At 53.3% G+C, this 20,440-nt stretch overlaps 1 protein-coding gene across 3 annotated transcripts in view; it reads left to right on the top strand.

The window, feature by feature from the left end:
- Positions 1-20,440, top strand: part of AKT2 (AKT serine/threonine kinase 2) — a 51,028-nt gene that overhangs the window by 10,043 nt on the left and 20,545 nt on the right. For 2 of the 3 annotated variants that reach the window (XM_030297270.1, XM_030297269.1), the window contains exons 2-3: positions 10,636-10,765; positions 19,269-19,397. In XM_030297270.1, coding sequence (XP_030153130.1) covers positions 10,720-10,765; positions 19,269-19,397 — 175 coding nt within the window. In that variant the 5' untranslated portion in view covers positions 10,636-10,719. The remainder of the gene's footprint in view (positions 1-10,635; positions 10,766-19,268; positions 19,398-20,440) is intronic. The other variant, XM_030297271.1, reaches the window with a different exon arrangement.

Here is a 20,440-nt window from a genome sequence, read left to right as displayed (position 1 = left end):
GGCCAGGGAAACAGGCAGATGATGATATGGAGCAAAGCCTGTGAGGCCGGAACCCCTCAGCCAGACCGGAGGGGGGCCCGGTGTACTTGCTGGTGCCTGTGTTTGTGTACAAGGCGGGGGTGGGAGGGGGTGGGGGGGCAGCGCCCGGGTTGCAGGGCGTTGGGGATGTGGGAGGGGATGTGGGAGGTGGGAGGAGACTCGGCCTCTTGAGTGTGGGCAGAGGGAGGTGGAAGAGGCACAGGGCTGGGACAGACGTGATCCAGTTTCCTCGCCTGCGTCCTGGCTGCCCAGCATTGGATTCTTAGTCCTTCTGTCCTCAGTTTCCTCTTTGGTAAAATGTGGGTCCTTGTGGTCCCCAAGTGAGCCAGAAGGTGAGGGTGTCGGGCCAGTGCATAGGGCTTCTTCCGGGGACAGCTGGAGAAGGCGGCTGTGATACAACCCCCGCCTCAGTGGGGCCAGGAGCTCCGCATCCCGCCTCACCTCCAGCCAGACAGTTCCCCATCTGTCCCTAAGAAACAGCCACAGCCCTTACGGTGAACTCCCAGGCCCTGCCCAGCCAGGCACCCCGGCTTCCGCAGTCACACGTGCCCCGTTCCCCTCCACCCTCCTGACTGGCTCCCGTGCAGGCCACCCCTGGCCTTGGTGCCACCCTCCTTCGGCCTGGAGTGCTCTTCCCCTCTCCCCTGGCCCCGTGGCTACCTCATCTCTCAGGTTTCTGCTCCCATTTCACCATCTCAGGGAGCCGTTTTCTGACCACCCTGGATAAAACCGGAAACCCTTACCCCTTCCCACAGATCTAGTCCTCGGTGTGCTGCTTTTATCCATGACATTTGTCAACTTCTGTTACAGCATGTAATTTGCCTATTCATTTAGCTTCATTTTGAGGCCTGCCCACCCTCCCCCCCCCCCAAACTCCCCCAGGGCAGGGAGTTCTGTTTTGGTCACTGCTGCCTCCTGGTGACTAGAGCACTGCTGACACAGCCTAAGTGCCAGGTTTGTGGAATGAATGAATTCAGGACTTTTTTGTTTTGCCTTTACTTGACACAGTTCTGGCCCCAAAAGCTGGGATTGTGTTTGCTACCTCTACCCTTAGTTAATGAAAGCTCTAGGCCCGGCCTGTGGTGGGGACACAGTGGGGACCAGGACACTCCCATCCCTGCTTTGTGGAGCTCCCAGTCCAATGAGGGAGGCACCATTACCCAGATAATTGTACAGGTGACTGAGCACATTAGACGTAAGTGCTGTGAGGGGACAGGTAAGGCTAAGGTCTGAGGATCTGTGACTCATTGTGGGGCAAGGACAGACACGGGAGGCTTCCCTGAGGAAATGAGGATTTAGCAGGTAAAGATGGGTGAGCAGTGCCAGGTAGGGGACTAGTATGTGCAAAGGCCCTGGGGTGAGAGAGCGAGCGAGCAAGGAGTGTTCAAGGGACCAGGAGAAGGGGAAAGTGTGTGTGGGGGTGGTGCTGCTGATCGATGAGGCAGGAGAATAGGCAGGGGCCACTTCAGGTGGGCCCTTGTCTCCACAAAAGCCTTGGATGTGATCCCCAAGCAGGGGAGGGACAGGGTCAGAGCTCTGGTTGGAGGGTCTCTCACAGCTGCAGCCTGGTGCAGTCGGTGTGTTTGGAGCCCGTGACCAGGCTGACTTCGATATCCGCCATGATTTCTGTGGGTGCTGCAAGGCCCTAGGTGGCGGGGTGAGGGGGAAGGTGTGGGGCGGGGGTGGCGAGGAAGAGAAGGAAATCTGCTCTGTGCTTATTCTTGTCCCGGTATCTTTTGCAGCCCGCCTACTCTTCAGTCTGCTTCCAGTCCTACCTGCTCCAAGCAGACAGATGGGGCAGCTGGGGGGAGTGTGTGGTGTTCAAGGGAAAAAAAGTATCTTTAATGCTGCCTTTGTACCAAGGAGGTAGAGTAGGTAAAAATTCACGTAGTACAGAGATGTGCGACATGGGAAGTGAGGGTCCCTGTGTCTCCACCCACCAGAGGAAATAATAACACCTGATAGGTGTTGAGCGTTTGCCACATTGGCAAAGTTCAAAGGACTTTATGTGGATTAACTCATTTATGCCTCACAGCAGCCTTGGAGTGTGTACTGTTCTTAGCTCTAATTTACGGATGGGGAAACTAAGGCAAGGAAAGGGGAAGTGATTTGCCCAAGGTCACACAGCAAGTGGCAGAGCTGAAGTTGAGGCGCATTTGGTCCCGGAGGCAACTTTGACTCCCGCCCCTATGCGTGCAATGTTTTGTTTAAACACATACCTCCTCCTGGCCTCCAGCCTAAGGTACTCTTCCCCGGAACATCCACAGTCGATGATGGGGTGACGGCTTTTCTGAAGACGATGCTGTAGAAGACAGTTACACTTGGACGGTGACAAGGACGACTGGCTCAAGAATGTCAGTGTGTGAGAAAGAATCAGAATTAGGCCGTGTGCTGTGTACTTGTTGGTGTTGCAGAAAAGGGAGGAGGGGGTGGGGCGCCTGGGTAGCTCGGTCAGTTAAGCATTCGACTTCGAGTCAGGTCATGATCTCACAGTTCGTGAGTTCAAGCCCCGCATCGGGCTCTGTGCTGACAGCTCAGAACCCGGAGCCTGCTTCGGATTTCTGTGTCTCGCTCTCTGTGTACCCCTACCTCACTTGTGCTCTCTCTCAAAAATAAACATTGGGGGGAAAAAAGATTATAAAAGTGCCTGGGAGGGTCGAATTCACAGGTACCGAGCGCTTAGGTCGCCTGGCGTGTGCTGTGTGCTGAGTGCGACACAGGCGCTCATTCACTCTTTGGTGTGGTCACATCAGCCGCTACTACAGAGCCAGACCCCTTGTGCAGGCACTTAGGTTGCTTCCGGGCTCTCACTGTTTCAGCAGCTACACCTTCAGTCGGGGGTGGGGGGGTGACTTTGCCCCCAGGGAACATTTGGTAGTGGGGGAGGACATTTTTGATAGTCACAACTCAGGGGAGGGTGTGCCGTGGGCTTTAGCAAGTAAAGACCAGGAATGCTGCTAAACCTCCCTTGTGCACAGCGGCCCCCGTGACAAGAATTCTCGGGCCCCAAATAACACTCCTGCTGAGATTGAGAAACCCCGCTTTAGGATGACCTCTGTACGTTTTCCGAACCTCCTAAGCATTTTTTGCAGGAGAATTTCCGACAGGGACATTTTCCACTTCGTTAGTTTTGTTGAAGTGCCCTCCCAAAACTCGGAACCAGTTCACAGAGCTGCGGATGGCACATGAGGGAGTTGTTTCCCTCCGCTCGCCCCGTGAGCCTTTCCTTCCAGATTCCCATAAGCAGGTGCTGCCTGTTGAAGGACAGGTTCCTGTTGTCTTTGGATTATAATTTTTTTTAATGTTTATTTATTCTTGAGAGGGAGAGTGCAAGTGGGGGAGGGGCAAAGAGAGAGGAAGACAGAATCCTAAGGCTCCGAGCTGTCAACACAGAGCCTGATGCGGGGCTCGAACTCATGAGCCCAAGTTTGATGGTTAACCGACTGAGCCACTCCGGTGCCCCTGTTATCTTTGAATTTAATCTCCTGAGCAAGTCTTCCTCCAGGAGCTGTAGGGAAGGCAGACTAGAGGGCAGGCGACAGGCTCCTGGGGCTTGCAGCACAGGGAAGGAGCCCCACCTTGCTGTCTCCAGCTCCAGGAGATGCAGAGCCTCGGCTCCCCTCCTGCCTCCTTGTGCCATCTGTGCTGTCTGGCATAGAAACCAGGTCAGGGAGAGGGGGCCAGAGAAAAAAGAACTTGATAAATGGCAAGGAAAGGAATCTAACTTACTCTGAGCCTGTTCTGGGCACAGGGCTTCACTCTGCACATTCATTCCACAAATACTTACGAAGCACCCACTCTGTACCCGGCACCCTGCAAGGCTCAGAGGATCCAGCAGGCCCAAGACAGGCAAGAGCCCCTGCCCTTACCATGCTGACATCATAGTGGGGGGAGGTCGACAATAAGCTATAATAACTAAGTAAATACATATGGTCACGCCAGCAATAAAGTGCTTATAGAGAAAAATAAAGGGTAAGGGGAGGTAGGGTGGGTGCTCCCTTTTGTCTAGGAGGCTTCTCAAAGAAAGTGACCTGAGCAGAAGCTGAAGAAAGTGGGGTGGGGCCCTGCAGATACCAGGGAGCAGAGCATCCCAACTGAGGGGCAACAGGTGCAAGGGCCCTGAGGTAAGGGTGTCGTGGTGTGCTGGGGGAGCCACGGGAGGAGGCATCGTCGAAATGGAGTGTGTTTAGAGAAGTAAAGGGAGGACCGTGCAGACCTCATAGGGTTCAGAGGCTCCTGTAAGGCCTCTGACTTTTGCTCTGTGTAAGATGGGGACACGGAGCGTTTGAGCACAGGAGGGATGGGCTCTGACTCAGGTGGTCACAGGATCCCAGACTATAGATGTGAGGACAGAAGCACGAGAGCTCAGCGAGGCTTTACAACAGCCCTACCCCCTCGCCAAGCAGCCCTACTCTTACAAATGAGGAGACAGGTTTGGAGGGACCCTTCCCGGGACCTGGTCCCTTCCCAAGGCTGCCACTAGGGCCTCTCCTCAATGGCCCTGCATCGTCTTGTAAGTTGCCTCTCAAGGATCTGACTCCAGCACTGTGAGATGAAGCTTCTGAAGAAGCTACTACAGTTTGGAAACCACTGAGCAATAAATAACACCCGTGAATCAAATAGATGGGAATAAAAATGTCTTAAATAAGTTTTTTTAATGGTTTTGTTAAGTTTATTTATTTCGAGAGAGAGGGGGGGGGACACAGGGAGGGGCAGTGAGAGAGGGAGAGAGACAGCCAAGCAGGCTCTGAACCGTCAGTGGAGAGCCAGATGCGGGGCTTGAACTCACGAACCGTGAGATCATGACCTGAGCCAAAACCAGGAGTAGTCACCTAGCCAACTGGTGCTTTTTTTTTTTTTTTTTTTTAATGTTTATTTATTCTTGACAGAGAGAGAGAGATAGAGCATGGGCAGGGGAGGGGCAGAGAGAGAGGGAGACACAGAACCCGAAGCAGGCTCCAGGCTCTGAGCTGTCAGCACAGAGCCCGACGCGGGGCTTGAACTCACAGACCGTGAGGTCATGACCTGAGCCGAAGTTGGACGCTCAACCTACTGAGCCACCCAGGCACCCCAGGTGACTCTGTCTTAAAGAAGTTTTAAAATAAATTATCATAGAGCGTTTGAGACATAACGATAGAGTAAGTCAGTGACACTCGTGTAGTCAGCGGCTATTTAAACAAACAAAAGCTTGCCAGAGTGGTCCGAGCCTCCTTGGGGACCCCCGTTCAGTCGCCTTCCCCTGTCACTGTTCAGAACAGATCACTGCGAGCAGCGGTTTTCATTCCCATTCAGCTTGCTTCTGTGCAGAGCTGAAGGTACCCTGCCCCCACGCCAGCCTGCTCCCCAGGCTGTGGGGCTGGGGGTGTGCTGTCTGCTCCCTCCTGGGGTGTATGTCCCATCTCCAGTGGGATCATTGTAGACATGGGAGCACTATAGTCACAGAGGGTGTCACTTGCCTGTGGCCACACAGCTGGGAAGCCAGCAGAGCCTGGGGTTGAAATTCCGATCCTCTGGACCCCTGATTGCTCCTTCTTACTCAACTGGTGACGTGGTGTCATCAGGCAGAGCATCCTTGGGGTGGGCGAGCCCTGGACGCCAGGAGCCCCGATGTCCGCTTCCGCATTCTCTGGACTCTCTAACCCAGCTTCTTTTTTTAGGCGCTCTGTGTGTGTGTGTGTGTGTGTATTTTTGAGAGAGAGACAGAGCGCGCTCAAGCATGGGGTGGGGGGTGGGCAGAGGGAGGAGACAGGATCTGAAGCAGGACTGTTCTGACAGCAGAGAGCCTGATGCAGGGCTTGAACTCACTGTGAGATTATGACCCGAGCCAAAGTTGGATGCTTAAACAACCAGCTGAGCCACCCAGGCTCCCCCCCTACCCAGCTTCTTTTTTTTATAGTTTTTGCTGTTGTTGTTGTTGTTGTTATAAAATACGGAAAAATACATTAAGCCCATTTTGTATGGTACGGTATAACAAATGGATGCAGAGCAGAGGCCTGCGTAACCACAAGAGAGTATGGTCAGCTCCCAGAAATCCCCCCTCCATTGCTCCCAAAGCTACCTGCTCTCCTGACGTTTGCAGATTTGTTTCCTTGACGTTCTGCACTTTTTTTTTTTTAATTCTTATTTATTTTGAGAAGGGGGGAATGAGTGGGAAGGGGCAGAGAGAGAGAGGGAGAGAGAGAATCCCAAGCAGAGCCTAGTGCGGGGCCTGAACTCACACAAACAGTGAGATCATGGCCTGAGCCGAAGTCAAGAGTCAGGTACTCAACCGACTGAGGCACCCAAGTGCCCCATCTGCATCGTTTTATAAGTGAGAAGTGCACCCCTAAATAAGTGGTGTGACGTCTGTTCTGAACTTGCTGTGAATGGACTCACACTCGATGTGTTGCTTTGTGTCCAGTTTCTTTTATTTCACTGTGACCTGCTTACACTTTGTCCCTGTTGTATGTGTCCGTACTAAGTGGAGGAACGTTCTGCTGTATGAATTTACCACTGCTTGTCCATTCTCCTGTGGGTAGGCATCCGGTCTGTTTGCAGATGGGGGGGTACTGTGAGTGTTGCTGTTGTATGTGCCCTTTGATAAATACACACACTCCTTTCTGTTGAGGGTTTGTGGGTTTAGGGATTGCTGGGTCATGGGGTAGGCATATACTGAGTTTTAATTTTTACTGCCAGTTTTCCATGGTGGTTGAACCATTTTATACTTACGCTGGGAGGTATTCCTTTGTATCCTTACCAACTCTTGGCATTGTCAGTCTTTAAAATTTCAGCCATCCTAGCAGGCGATTTTAATTCACATTTCCCCCTAACTAATGAGATGGTGTGCGTTCCTTGGTTGTGTGAGTGTCCTCTCTTGTGAAGTGCCCTTGCTCTTTTCGCCTTGCCTCCCAGGCGGCTCACCTTGAGCCTACAAGCTGCAGATCTGGTCCAGGCCCGCAGCGGACTCAGGCCTGGACACTCAAGGGAGCAGCTAGTGGAGATGGGGCCATACGGGCACTCCCTGCCATGGGGTGTGTGGCCTGCGGGCCGGTGGCCAGGGCAGTCCCCTGCGTGCTGACACCTGGCTTCCAGAGGCTGTCCTCTGTCCTCCCGCCTGGGCGTCCTCCATCGGCAGCTCCCCAGGGAGCAGGCCATCCTCTTGGCTTCGGTGCCTGGTGTTTCATCACCTCTGGACTGCGTCACAGACACCTCAGCCGAGGCGCCACCCTCAGTGGGAGGACGGGGCAGGATCCAGGCAGGACGTAGGGGATCTTCCAGTTCCTCCCCCTGCCCTTGCTCAAGCTGCTGCGGGCTTCTTAGTTGCTGAAATGAGAATGTAAAACGTGGCCCCGGTGTGCCGAGCAGCGGCCAGGGCTTCCACCACTCCTCAGCTGGGAGACCCAAGGTAAACGGCTGACACTCTGAGCTTCTGCCCTCCCCCAGGCACGGTCACGGCCCCCCTGCTGGGGTGGTTGGGAGCATTCAGGAGAGACTCCGTGAGGGCACCGGCACCCTGCTTGTTCAAGGCCGCCCAGCTGGCAGTGGCTCTCGGACTCTGTAACCCTGACCACTCTTGGCCACACCTGGCTGCCTTTGCTTTTCTCTGATCACGGTGGCTACGTGTTGTCTGTTCACTGGGGGCCAGGCAGGAGGCTGAGCCTCTGCGCACAGCAGGTGCTTCAGTGTGGCCGACCGCCCGAGACGTGCAGAATCACGGAGGTAAAGTCCCGGGGCTGGGGGCGGGGGAGGGCGGAGATTGGACACTAGGCCCCCCATCCTGTCTTTCTGTGCCCTCCCTTCCTTTGGACTTGGGTTCTCCATCCCGGTTCTTTGGAACTTCCGAACTGAGCTGGTCCCAGGGAAAGCACAGTGTCGGCCCCTGCATCAGGGAAGGAATTCTCTAACTTGCCACCACCACCTCACCCGGCCCCCAGCATTCTCCCCGCCCCCCTCTCCTGGCTCCTTACCCTGTAACCACACCGGCCCCTTGGCAGTTCTTCACGCTCTACAAGTACTTCCTGCCTCTGGGGCTTTGCACTTGCTCTTCCCCTGCCTGGAATTCTTTTCCCTTCATGTCGGCATGGCTCACTCCCTCCTCATGAGGCCCCCACACCACACGGCTAACGTCGCACCCCGTATTCCCCGCCATCCTTTCCTCTGCTTTACTTTTCTCAGCGCCTCGCCACCGGCTGATAGTGTTCTGCGTGTGCCTGTGTGTTACCTGTCTGCCCCACCAGAACGTGAGCTCCGTGAAGTCAGGGGCTGTGTTTTACTGATGATTCATCTCCGGTACCCAGGGCAGTGTCTGGAGCTTAGGACATGCTCGGAGAATGTGGTGTGAATAGACTCTGGAGATGTTTCCGTGGCCGGGAAGCCTTTGGGGAGACTTTGGTTCATTTACTGTGTTCTCGGCAGATATCCAGATGCTGTGCTGGTCCGCAAAATTAGCACTTTATAGGTGTTGGGAGAATTGGCCAAGGAGGTGCACAGAGAGCCCCAAGGCAGCCTCTTGAGGTCAGGAAGGCTTCCTGGAGGAGGGAAAACCCACAGAAGGTGCAGGGGATGGAGGCCAGAGGGAAGGGTCTGAGGGACAGAAGGCTGGTAGAGGGAGGTGGGGAGGAGGGGCTGGAGAGGTGGGTAGCGCTGGGTGTAAATAGTCATTGTTATGGTCATTAGGTTTTATTGAGAGCTTTCTAGGTGACATTAGACTCATGATGGGAAGGATTTTGTTCTCTGAGCACGCTGGGGAACCCTGGAAGGGTTTTTAACCTGGAGGGCTGGGGCTGGATTTAGATGGAGTATATGGGTTGAGAGCAGAGGCTCAGGGCCCAGGGAGAAGGCCAGGGCAGTTGGGAGGGGTGTGGTGGAAGCGGGTGGATGGACAGTGGGGACGACTGGGCCGAGCGGGGGCGGGAGGCAGCTGGAGTGAAGGTCAGCAGAGGCCGGGTCCTGAAGGGCCTTGAATCCCAAGTGAGGGAGCTTGGCTCTTTCCCGAGGCCAGCGGGAAACCACGGAGGGGTTTCGAGTGGGGGAAGGACAGGGTCAGGTTGGGGGGGTCTAGCTGCTGAATGGGGGGCAGATGAAAGGGAGCAGTAACGGAGCAGAGATCTAGGGAGGAGGCGGGGGGGGGGGACTTGAGGGAGAGGGCAGCACTGGACGTGAGCCAGTGAGCCAGGCCACCAGGAGGGCGGGAGGCGGGGCGGGGCAGATTCAGAGACCGGTCACCCTGGAGGTGGAAGCCCGGGCTGGTGGGATGTTCAGGGTGGAGGGTCTGCAATGCTGAGTGTTCCGTCCGTGGGGTGTGAGCCACTCGGTGCTGGTCATGCCTGCTGTGGGAGGGAGCCCCCGTTGCTTGCTCCTGGCCCTGCCTTTGCAGCTCGGAGTCCAGAACGTGATTTCTCACCCCGCTGTTTACTTCCCTGTCACTGTCCATCTTGTCTTTCCTTTCGCTTCCTCCCACTTACCTCCCTACCCGGCCCGGGCCTGGGCAGCCTGCCACCGTCACATGCCAGGCAGTAGTGTGTCCGGCCCACCAGCTCCCCTGGGGCATGAGAGAAAGCTGATGCCCATGGTGTCCCTAGAGCCAGCTGCCACTTCTCCGGGGGCCGCTGTGGCTCCTGACCTGCTGTCCGCAAATAACCCGAGGCCGGGAAAGGCGAAAGGCGCCTTGGGCTCCGTGGCCCCTGTCCAGGCCTGTGGCTCCAGGTAGGGGCCCAGCGGGCGGCTGCCTCCTGCCCTTCTCCCTTCCACCCTGGGAACCTGAGACGAAGCCGGAGGCCTCGGCGTCTGTCAGTCTGTCGGCTGCTGGTCCCTGAGGACGGAAGTGCAGGTCTTGGGGAAGGGCCCACGGCCTCGGTTGAGCCCCCAGACCGACTCCTAAGCCCCAGACAAGTGCGTATGCGTAGGTTGTCGTCTCCTTCAAGATCCTGAACGTTAGAGACTTGTCTTCTCTCGGTCATCTGGTTGGGGGCAAAGAGGGGACCGAGGCTGAGAGAGTGACTTGGGGTGGCTTGGCGCAGGGGGTTTGGGGCACTCGGTTTGCCGAGGGTGGTAGGTTGGAAGGAGGGGAGAGGCGGAGGGAGAGAGAGCGTGCATGTGTGCGTGTGAGTGTATTGGGTGGGGGGGGGGGGTGGGCAGGCAGATGCTGGTGGCTTTGAGCAATCCCTCCGATGCCCAGGGCTGTCTGATTCATCCCAGGTTACCTCAGCGTGGGGGCCTGGGAGCGACATGGGGTGGAGCCGTGGTTCCCTTTCCTCCAGCCCAGTGTGGGGTGACGGTGGCTGGAAGGGCTGCCTCTGCTCAGCAAGGCCTGCACGTGGGCCAAGGAGCCGCCCAGGAGCCGCCAGGCCCTCCAGAGTGAGGCCCCGAGGGCGGGGGCAGGCTCCCCCCAATCCCCAGTTGGAATCCCTGAGGACAAGGCCACATCTTCCCCCTCACACTGGGCTGTCCTTGTGACTCCACCCTGCAGAGCACCCGAGCACGAGCACGAGCACAGCCAGCTGGTGGGGTGGGGGCTGGGGGGCAGAGCCTGGCCGCCCTGAGGGTAGGGGCTGCGGGCCCGGCCCTGCCCGGCCGAATCCCTCTCGCACTCTGATGGGCTCTTCTCTTGTCTTGCAGACTGTGTTCTGTCCACCGCACCTCCTGCATGTTCTGCTGCCCTGAGCTGTCCCAAGCTAGGTGACAGCGTGTTACGCTGCCGCCATGAATGAGGTGTCTGTCATCAAAGAAGGCTGGCTCCACAAGCGTGGTAAGGGGCTGCTTTCGTCCACTGGATTGCGTGTCTCCCCTTCTATCTTGGCTTTCCTTCTGGCGGCTGGTGCCCGGGGAGGCAGAGGTACAGGGTCTTTACAGCCCGAGGAGCCTGCGTGCCGAGCCCCACCTGCCTGCCCCAGGCCAGGAGCTCCTTACAAGCCTCTTTCATGGAATCTCCTTCAGCAGCAGCCTGGGGAGCCACAGATCTGCCTGGGCACCCCGCATGGGCCCCCAGGCCAGATCTCGAGTCTGCCTCTATATTAGTGGTCTCATTCATAGCCCCATTTTATAAATGAAGAAACTGAGGCTCAGAGAGGGGAAGTCACTTCACTGAAGTCATACAGTGGGGTGACATCCCCCGTTCATTCTTTAAGCATATACTCACTGAGTGTGTGTGGTGCGCCAGGCCGTCCCAGGGTCCCAGGCTCCTGGGACATGTGTCCTCACGGAGTTTATATTCCAGTGGGGGCTGGGGACAGTGAACAGAGAAGCAGATCTGTGATGCCAGGAGGTGATAAGTGCTGTTGTGAGAAGTAGGAACTCTGAGGTGAAGCCGCTCTGAGGAGGGGACAGTGAACAGAGGCCCAGAGGAGGGGAGCGAGTGAGCCACACACAGAGCTGGGCAAGGGGGTCCTAGGGAACGGGGCAGCAGGGATGAAGGTGGGAATGTGCTTGGTTGAGTTGGCCTGGGTGGCTGGAGCAGGGGGAGCGAGGGGGAGCTGAATGTGGCATCCAACCATGCTGGGCCTTGGAGGCCACGGGAGGGACCTTGGCCTTAACCCTGCAGGAGATCTGAGCCCAACGTATCAGGAGCCAGGGCATGGCCTCCTCTGCTTTTACTGGTGGGCAACTGAGGCCCAGGGAAATGAAGTCATTTACAGCGAGGAGACTAACATCCTACATTGTAAGACCCCCGGGCCTCCTGTCCCCAGAAGCGTGGTGCTTACCGGCTTAGGGGGGCAGCTGTCCAGGCACTGCGGAGTAAAGGAGGCCGACTGTCTTGGCTTCTGTGGACCTTCTAGGGAGGGAGAGGGCCAAGCTTGGTGGTAGCGGTTCTCTGTGCACATCCATTCAGTCAACAAACACTTACTGAGCAGAGCCACTGTGTTCCAGGTACTGGCAATTCAGCAATGAACCAGACAGGCACAGATCCCCCTCCTTGTGTTGGTCTCACATTTAGTGGGGAAAGGTGGGTGGCACTGATGGATGAGCGTGGACAGTGGTGGTAAGGGCCGTGGAGAAAAATGGAGCAATGTGAGAAGGGGGTGTGGGAGGCAGTGGGGGGAGCTGTCGTAAACAAGGTGGGCAGGGAGGGCTTCACCGAGAAGGGACATTTGATAAAAATATGCAGGAGGCCAGAGAGCGAGCCCCACAGCTAACTGGGACAGGAGAGTGCAGGTGGAGGGGCCAACTGTGAGTCCAGAGGGGGAGTGGGCCGGGCGTGTTTGAAGAGGGCAAGGAGGCTGATGGGGCCAGCCTTGTGGGAACTGGGAGAAACACTCACCCGTCCTGCCTTGTCCCAGGCTGCAGACACAGCAGTGAGGAGGGATGGAGGTAGTCCCCAGAGCCAGGCCTCCACCATCAGACTGAGCAGGGGAGACCCGTTTCCCACTGCCGTTTCAAGGCAGGGGTGGTATTTGAGTCACCTTGGTCCACCTGCCCAGGGTGGGCCCTGAGTCTGGGGCTGTCAGTGGAACTTTCTGAACCTTGGCAGATGTCAAAGTTCTAACCCTGGTTCTGCCACTTCCTCTTGGTGACTGCAAGCAAGCTATGTCACCTCTGAGTCTTGGTTTCACATCTGTAAAATGGGTTAACAACCCAGACCTCTGACATACTCGGTTCCATGAGGGCAGGGATTTTATCTGGCTTGTTCCCTGTGGTATCCCCAGTGCCTAGAAAAGTTCTTGGCATGCAGTGGGTGCTCAGTAACTGTTGAGTGAATGTGTTGAGATTGTGTGTAGGTGGTATATACGTTAGGGTGTGCCAGGGTCTCAGGCTCCTGAGTCTCTCCAGGCCAATGGCTCACGGGGCTGCACTGTGAGGGGCTTTGGAGGTGGTCAGAGAACTGTTGCCAGGGCAGGGCTTTGTCTCTGGTCTAGGGCTGCCCATGGCATTAAATGGGCTTCAGCCCCTCTTAGGCCTTCAGGGTCTCCATTCATGCTGCAGGGGGCCAGATGAGCTGTTGGGATGGCCCAGCTGGGACACAGCCATCTTGGGTTTGCACCAGGTGCACATGGATGCATGTTGCTCCTGGGCCATTCTTCCCCGCCCCGCCTCCCCCCCCCCCCCCCAACGTCAGCTCTAGGCCCAACATGGGACTTGAACTCATGACCTCGTGGTTAAGAGTTGCATGTTCTACCAACTGGGCAAGGAAGGTGCCCCCATCGCCCACCATTCTGAGCAGAGGCAGGCAAGGAAAGGTGGGCACCTGTGCCATCGCACCCTGCCTCTGGTGGTTAAAATAATAGAGCCCTAGTTTATCATGTGCCCATTCTGTCTGTGCCAGGCATGGACTCTGCTCTAGGCAAGCCCAATTTTGATGCATTTCCAAGCTGCCCTGTGAGGTGGGCACCATCTTACAGGCGAGGAAGCTGAGGCTCAGCAGGAAGACTGATGTGCCCCAGGTTTTGGCAGAGAGGTGGCTCTCTGATTGCAGAAACTGTGATCTCCAGGCCTGGCCCACAGGCTACCTCTTGCTGAGCAGGGTCTGTTCAAGGAACAGGCAAAGTGAGAGCACGACTCTTGGAGTCACTCATGCCATGTGTTGGTCCCCTTTCTGACACAGCCTCAGCACACCCTCTGCCAGTCCCCACCAGGCCAGCCCCTGTCTGCCAGTTTTGAGGCAGACAGTGTAGTGGTCAAGAGTGTAGACTCTGGATGGAGCAAACCTGGGTCCAACCCTAACTCTCCCAGTTGACAACTGCGAGCCTCAGGCAAGTAATAAAAACCTCTGGGCCTCAGTTTTCTCATCTGTAAAACGGGATTGTTGCGAGGATATTTTTCCTGTCCTTCTAGGTTTCTTTTCTTTTCCTCCCTCCTTGCCTCCCTTCCTCCCTTCCTCCTTTCCTCAGCTTATTAACAATATGTAAAACACCACAGGTAAGTGCCTGGATCATAAACTCACTCCAAAACTAATGCGCAGAAGTCCTCTGTCCTTCCCAAGCAGTAACATTTTTTCCTAACTTCCAGTAGCCTTAGGTGAGTTTTTCTGGGTTTTTTGTTTTGCTCTTTAAAATAGAGGTGAGGGAGTGCCTGGGTGGCATAGTCAGTTAAGCATCCGACTTTGGCTCAGGTCATGATCTCACAGTTGGTGAGTTCAAGCCCCGCATTGGGCTCTGCACTGACAGTGTGGAGCCTGCTTGGAATTCTCCCTCCCCCTCTCCCCCCCTCCCCCCCCCCCCCCCCCTCCGCCTCCCCCCACCCCCCCCCCCGTCTCCCCCCCACTTGCATTCTCTCTCAAAATAAATAAACTTAAAAAATAAAGTTGAGGTGAAATTTACATAACACAAAATTAACTCTTTTAAAGTGTACAATTCAGTAGCCTTTTAGTACATTCACAATGTTGTGTAACCACTACCTCTGTCTAGTTCCAAAACATTTTCATCACCCTAAAAGCAAACCCTGTACTTACTAAGCAGTCACTCCCCATTCCCCCACCCCCACCTCCAGCCCCTGGCAGCCACCAATTTGTTTTCTGTCTTTAAGGATTTACTTATTACGGCCACTTCGTGTAAGTGAATCATACAATAGGTGGCCTTTTGTGCCCAGCTTCTTTCGCTTAACATTACACCTTTGAGGTTCATCCGTGTTGTAGCACAGATCAGTATTTCTTTGCTGCTTCTGGCCAAACAATATTCCGTTGTATGAAAATACCACATTTTGTTTATCCATACATCAGTTGATGAACATCTGGGTTATTTCTACCTTTTGACTATTGTGAACAGTGCTGCTACGAACACTTGTTTGCAAGTATTTGGGTACTTGTTTTTAGTTCTTTTGGGTACAGACCTAGGAGTGGAATTGCTGGAGCATATGTTCTCTGTAACGTGTATTTATACAGGTGATATAAACTGGGTCATACGTTCTATAATCATAACTTAATGTATTCTGTGTGATTAGATCATATACGTATTTGTGTTTGTGTATCAGGGTTGTGTATTCCATACTTATAACCTATAATATATTCTATTTTTTATTTTCTTTATTTTTGAGAGGCAGAGACAGAGTGTGAGCGGGGGGGGGGGGGGGGCGGTGCAGAGAGAGAGGGAGACACAGAATCAGAAGCAGGCTCCAGGCTCCGAGCTGTCAGCACAGAACCTGATGCAGGGCCAAAACTCACAAACCGTGAGATCGTGACCCGAGCTGAAGTTGGACACTCAACTGACTGAGCCACCCAGGCACCCCTCTATTTTTAAATTTTTGAGGAAAACACCAAACTTTCCCACAGGGCTACCTCATTTTCCATTCCCACCAGCAGTGCACAAGGATTTCTTTTGTTCCACATCCTCACCAGCACTTGTTCTTGTTCTTTTCTTTTCTCTCTGTTTTAAATTACAGTTCTCCCTAGTGGGTGTGAAGTGGTACCTCAGCATGGTTTTGATTTGCATTTTTCTAATGACTAATGATCTTAAGCATCTTTTCATGTGCTTGATGGCCGTTTTTATATCTTTAGAGAAATGGCTATTCAAGTCTTTTGCCCATTATTTAATTGGGCTAATTGTCTTTTTGTTGTTGAATTGTAAGAACTCTTTATATATTCTGGATACTAGACCCTTAATCAGATCTATGAGTTGCAGATATTTTTGCCCAGTCTGTTGGTTGTCTTTTATTTTCTTGATAACATCTTTTGCACAGTTTTATTTTATTAAAAAAAATTTTTTTGATGTTTATTTGTTTTTGAGAGAGAAAGAGAGAGAGACAGAGCATGAGTAGGGAGGGGCAGAGAGAGAGGGAGACACAGAATCGGAAACAGGCTCCAGGCTCTGAGCTATTGGTACAGAGCTGTTGGTACTGAGCTATTGGTACAGACGTGGGGCTCAAACTCAATGGACTGCAAGATCATGACCTGAGCCGAAGTCAGACATCCAACTGACTGAGCCACCCAGGCTCCCCAGAACTTTTATTTTTAATGATCCACTTAATTTTTTTTTTTTTAATTTTTTTTTTCCAACGTTTATTTTTATTTTTGGGACAGAGAGAGACAGAGCATGAACGGGGGAGGGGCAGAGAGAGAGGGAGACACAGAATCGGAAACAGGCTCCAGGCTCTGAGCCATCAGCCCAGAGCCCGACGCGGGGCTCGAACTCCCGGACCGCGAGATCGTGACCTGGCTGAAGTCGGACGCTTAACCGACTGCGCCACCCAGGCGCCCCCACTTAATTTTTTTTTTTAAGTTTATTTCTTTGGAGAGAGAGAGAGAGAGCGCGCGCGCGCACACACATGCACACACACACAAGCAGTTGAGGGGCAGAGAAAAGGAGAGACAATCCTAGGCTCCACGCCATCAATGCAGAGCCCGATGAGGGGCACACACTCACAAACTGTGAGATCGTGATCTGAGTCGAGATCAAGAATCAGCTGCTTAACTGACTGTGCCACCCAGGCACCCCTTAGTTTTTTTCTTTTATTTCTAGTTCTTCTGGTGTCACATCTAAGAATTCATTGCCAAATTCAGGGTCATGAAGACTTGTTTCATGTATTCTTCTGAGAGTTTACCATTTTAGCTCTTATCTTTAAGTAGATCCATGTTGAGTTAATTTTTGTATATAGTATAATGTGTGAGGCTGGGGTCCAGTTCTGTTCTTTTGCATGTGAGTCTCCAGTTGTCCCACACCATTTGTTGAAGAGACTGTTTTTTTTCCCCACGGACTAGTCTTAGCACTCTGGCTGAAAATCGATTGGCCATAGATATGTGGGTTTATTTTTTGACTTTCAGTTCTATTCCATTGGTCTATATGTTTATCCTTAGGCCATACTGACTGTTGACTGTAGCTTTGTTGTAAGTTTTGAAATTGGGAAGCGTAAGTTCTTTTACTTTGTTCTTCCCTTCATCTCCCAATATTGTTTTTGGCTCTTTTAGACCCTTTGCCCTATGAATTTGAATTCTGTGTAAATGTAAAGATTGGCTTTTCTGTTTCTGCAGACTAGGTTGTTGGAATTTTGATAGGTGCTGTGTTGACTCTAGATTGCTTTGGGGAGCATTGCCATCTCAACATAGGAAGCCTTCCAATCCATGAACACAGGATGTCTTTGTATTTGTTTAGGGCTTTAATTTCTTTCAGCAGTGTTTTGTGGGTTTTAGTATGTACATCTTTTGCCTCCTTGTGCTATTATAAATGGAATTTTTAAAAAATTCCTCTTTGGATTGTTCATTGGTGATGTGTAGAAACAACAGCTGTTGTTTTTGTGTTGATCTTGCTGAGGTTATCAGTTCTAATCATTACTTTGTGGCTTCCTTGTGATTTCTTATACATAGAATCATGTTATGTGCACATAAAGATCGTTTCACTTACTCCTTTTCATCTGATGCCTTTTATCTTCTTTTCTTCTTTTTCTCTGGCTAGAACTTCCAGTGCAGTGTTTAACAGCAGTGGTGGAAGCAGTAGACCGCTTCGTTTTTTCCTGATGTTTAAGGAGAAAGTTTTTGGTCTTTCATCATTGAATGGTGTTAGATGTGAGTTTTTTATAGATGCCCTTTATCCTGTGGAGGAAATTCTCTTCTGTTCCTAGCTTGCTGAGTATTTTTATCATGAAAAGGTATTGGGTTTTGTCAAATACTTTTATACAGCAGTCAAAATGGTCATGTGGTTCCCCCCCTCATTTGATTAATGTAGATTACATTGATTGATTTTCATATGTTGAACCACTTTTGCATTGCTGGGATAAAACCCACTTGGTCATCATCCTTCCTTTGTGCTGTTGAATTTGGGATTTTTGCTAGGTTTTTGTTTGTTTTTTTTTTTAAACTTTATATACATTGAGTCATTTAGTATCCACACTGGAAGGAATTTAATAAGTTAAAACCCATAATATACTTAGGACAGTGCCTGGCATAGAATGTTACCTTATCATTGTCACCCAATTAACAAATATCCCCGTGAGAGGAGACAAAGACTCAGAGAAGTGAAGAGACTTATTGGAGGCCACACAGCACACATGGCTTGGAGCCCATCCTGTGATCACACCGTGTGAGTTGAGGGCCTGGTGCAGTCTTTGCTTGCTTGCACAGTGGACTGATGATAACAGAGCATCTGCTGAGTCCCTGTGGTGTGTTGGGCCCTAAGCTGGATGCTTTATGGTTGCCGTCTCTTTTAACAGCTTGGGCTGTAATTCACGTACCATACGATTCAGCCATTTACACGGTTCAGTGGCTTTTAGTGTATTCAGAGTCATGTATCCATCATTGCAATCCATTTTAGAGCATTGTCACTACCCTGAAAAGGAACCTGCCCTTCCCCTTGGCCATTCCCCTCCAGTCTCCCTCCAGTCTCCCTCCAGACTACCTCCTCCCCTGCTCCCAAGTCCTAGGCAGCCACTAATTTGCTTTTCACCTATAGATTTGTCTACTCTGGACATTTTCTATAAATGGAATCCTATAATTTGTGGTCCTTTGTGATAAGCCCTTTTCACTTAGCTCAACTTACGGTTCATCCATGTATTAGTAATTTTTATGACTAATGCCCTGTTGTATGTATATGCCACGTTTTGTCTATCCGTTAGTTGATGGACTTATGGGTTTCTACTTTTTAAAAAAATTTTTAAATATTTATTATTTTTGAGAGAGAGACCGAGAGCAGGGGAGGGGCAGAGGGAGGGAGATACAGAATCCGAAGCAGGCTCCAGGCTCCGAACTGTCAGCACAAGGCCCGACCCAGGGCTTGAACTCATCAACCACGGGATCACGACCTGAGCTGAAGTTAGACACCCAGCCGACTGAGCCACCCAGGCGCCCCTCACCATCTTACTTTAATCCTTAGCAGCCCTCTGAGGAGTGGGTCCTTGCAGTGTGGATGTGTGTACGCGGGGTGCTTGGATATTCGTGGTTAGAACAAATGGAGGCAATCAAGGGGCACTCAGAGGGCACAGCAACAGTTATACCCTGCCTGGCACAGTGTTGTGACATTTGATCCACCTGCACGGCTGTCCTGGTGAATACCAGCCCATGGGATTTGGCCTTACAGGGCCACAGGGCATGTGTGTTTAGAAGCCTGGGCCTCCCCTGGGACTGTGCCACGCGCTGGCAAGGATGGCTGGGATGGCTTGCTGCTGGCCACACGCTGAGGCAGCTGGTGCCCTGGGGCACTGCAGCAGGCGCCTTCCTGCCAGGCATGACCTCTGGATCACTGGGGCCCAGCCCAGCGCCCAGTCTGCGTCAGCAGGGGCTGCCCGGAGGTTTTCTCCTCCCTGCCCTCTCATCAACCCTCCTCCCACCCAGGTGCCCTTTGCGAGGTGCTGTCAGCCTGCCCTGACCTCTCTCCCTTCCCCCTGCCTCTGATCAGGTGAATACATCAAGACCTGGAGGCCCCGGTACTTCCTGCTGAAGAGTGACGGCTCCTTCATTGGATACAAGGAGCGGCCTGATGCCCCAGACCAGACCCTGCCCCCGCTAAACAACTTCTCTGTCGCAGGTGCGTCTCAGGGCACGCCATGCCAGAGTTCAGGTGCTCAGAGAACCGCTGGCAGGTCCTGGGGGCACGTGGGGGTTGGCCTTTGTTGGGTGCAGGCCTGTGCAGGGCCTGCGTGCCCTCGGGGTCCCTTCCCCACCCCTCCCCTCTGTCTTACCTTTGTGTCAGCTGGGCCTCAGGAGGGAGGGCTGAACGGGTAGCCAGTGGGGAGGAGGAAGAAGGGAGAAGCCAGGCATTTCCCCAGCCCCTCGCCCCAGGCAGCACGCCTCTGCACTTCTAAGTCTGCTGGCCAGGCCCCATGGTTCTGGCTGGTGTCAGGTGCCTGCGTCCTGCGCTCTGGTAACAGCACACTTCTCTGTCCCTCTAACCTAAGACAGCGTGGCTTCCCACTCAGCCGATCACAGGGCCGACTTGACGTCCTCCGTCCCCCCTGTGGTACCCCAAGTGGTGCCTTTCAGTGGACCCTGGCCAGGGAAAGCTTGACCGGCCCAAATCCCTTGCCTGGCCTTGCAGAACCACAGTCTTGCCCCTGACCCTCTGCTTCCTTCCTTCCCTGGTGACCTAATTGGTCACCGTGTCCTCATCGTCCCACCTCCTAAGAACATTTCAAAGAAAGCCCCATCTCTTCTGCAGCTCCTCAGCCCCAACCGCCGTCCTCTCCCACCGGCTCCCTGTGCCACCTTCTTGCCCGGCGTCACCCCTCAAGTCTGCTCCTACCTATGCTCTCTGAAGCCAATTCTCGTTCCCTCTCTGTCCTGCTAAGAGCCTGTCTCGGTCACTTTCCCTGCGGTTTGGTGACTCTGATGTGGCTATGCCCTGCACCAGTTTTTCACCTGAACTGCCAGCCTATCCTGAGAAGCTTCCTGTGCGTTTCTCCCTGGATGTTCTCTAGGTCCGTCTCACCCACCGTGTCCCAAACTGGCCTTCGAGTCTCCCCTTCCCCAACTCCATCTACCCTGTCTCTATCTCAGGGAGGGCCCTATTGCCTCCTAGTGTGCAGGCCAGAGATCTGGGCCTCATCCTAGTGGCCCCACTCTGCCATAGTC

The sequence above is a fragment of the Lynx canadensis genome, chromosome E2 (genome assembly GCF_007474595.2).
Source record: "Lynx canadensis isolate LIC74 chromosome E2, mLynCan4.pri.v2, whole genome shotgun sequence".
NCBI classification, from domain to species: domain Eukaryota; kingdom Metazoa; phylum Chordata; class Mammalia; order Carnivora; family Felidae; genus Lynx; species Lynx canadensis.
This window is presented reverse-complemented; position numbering and strand designations above follow the sequence as displayed.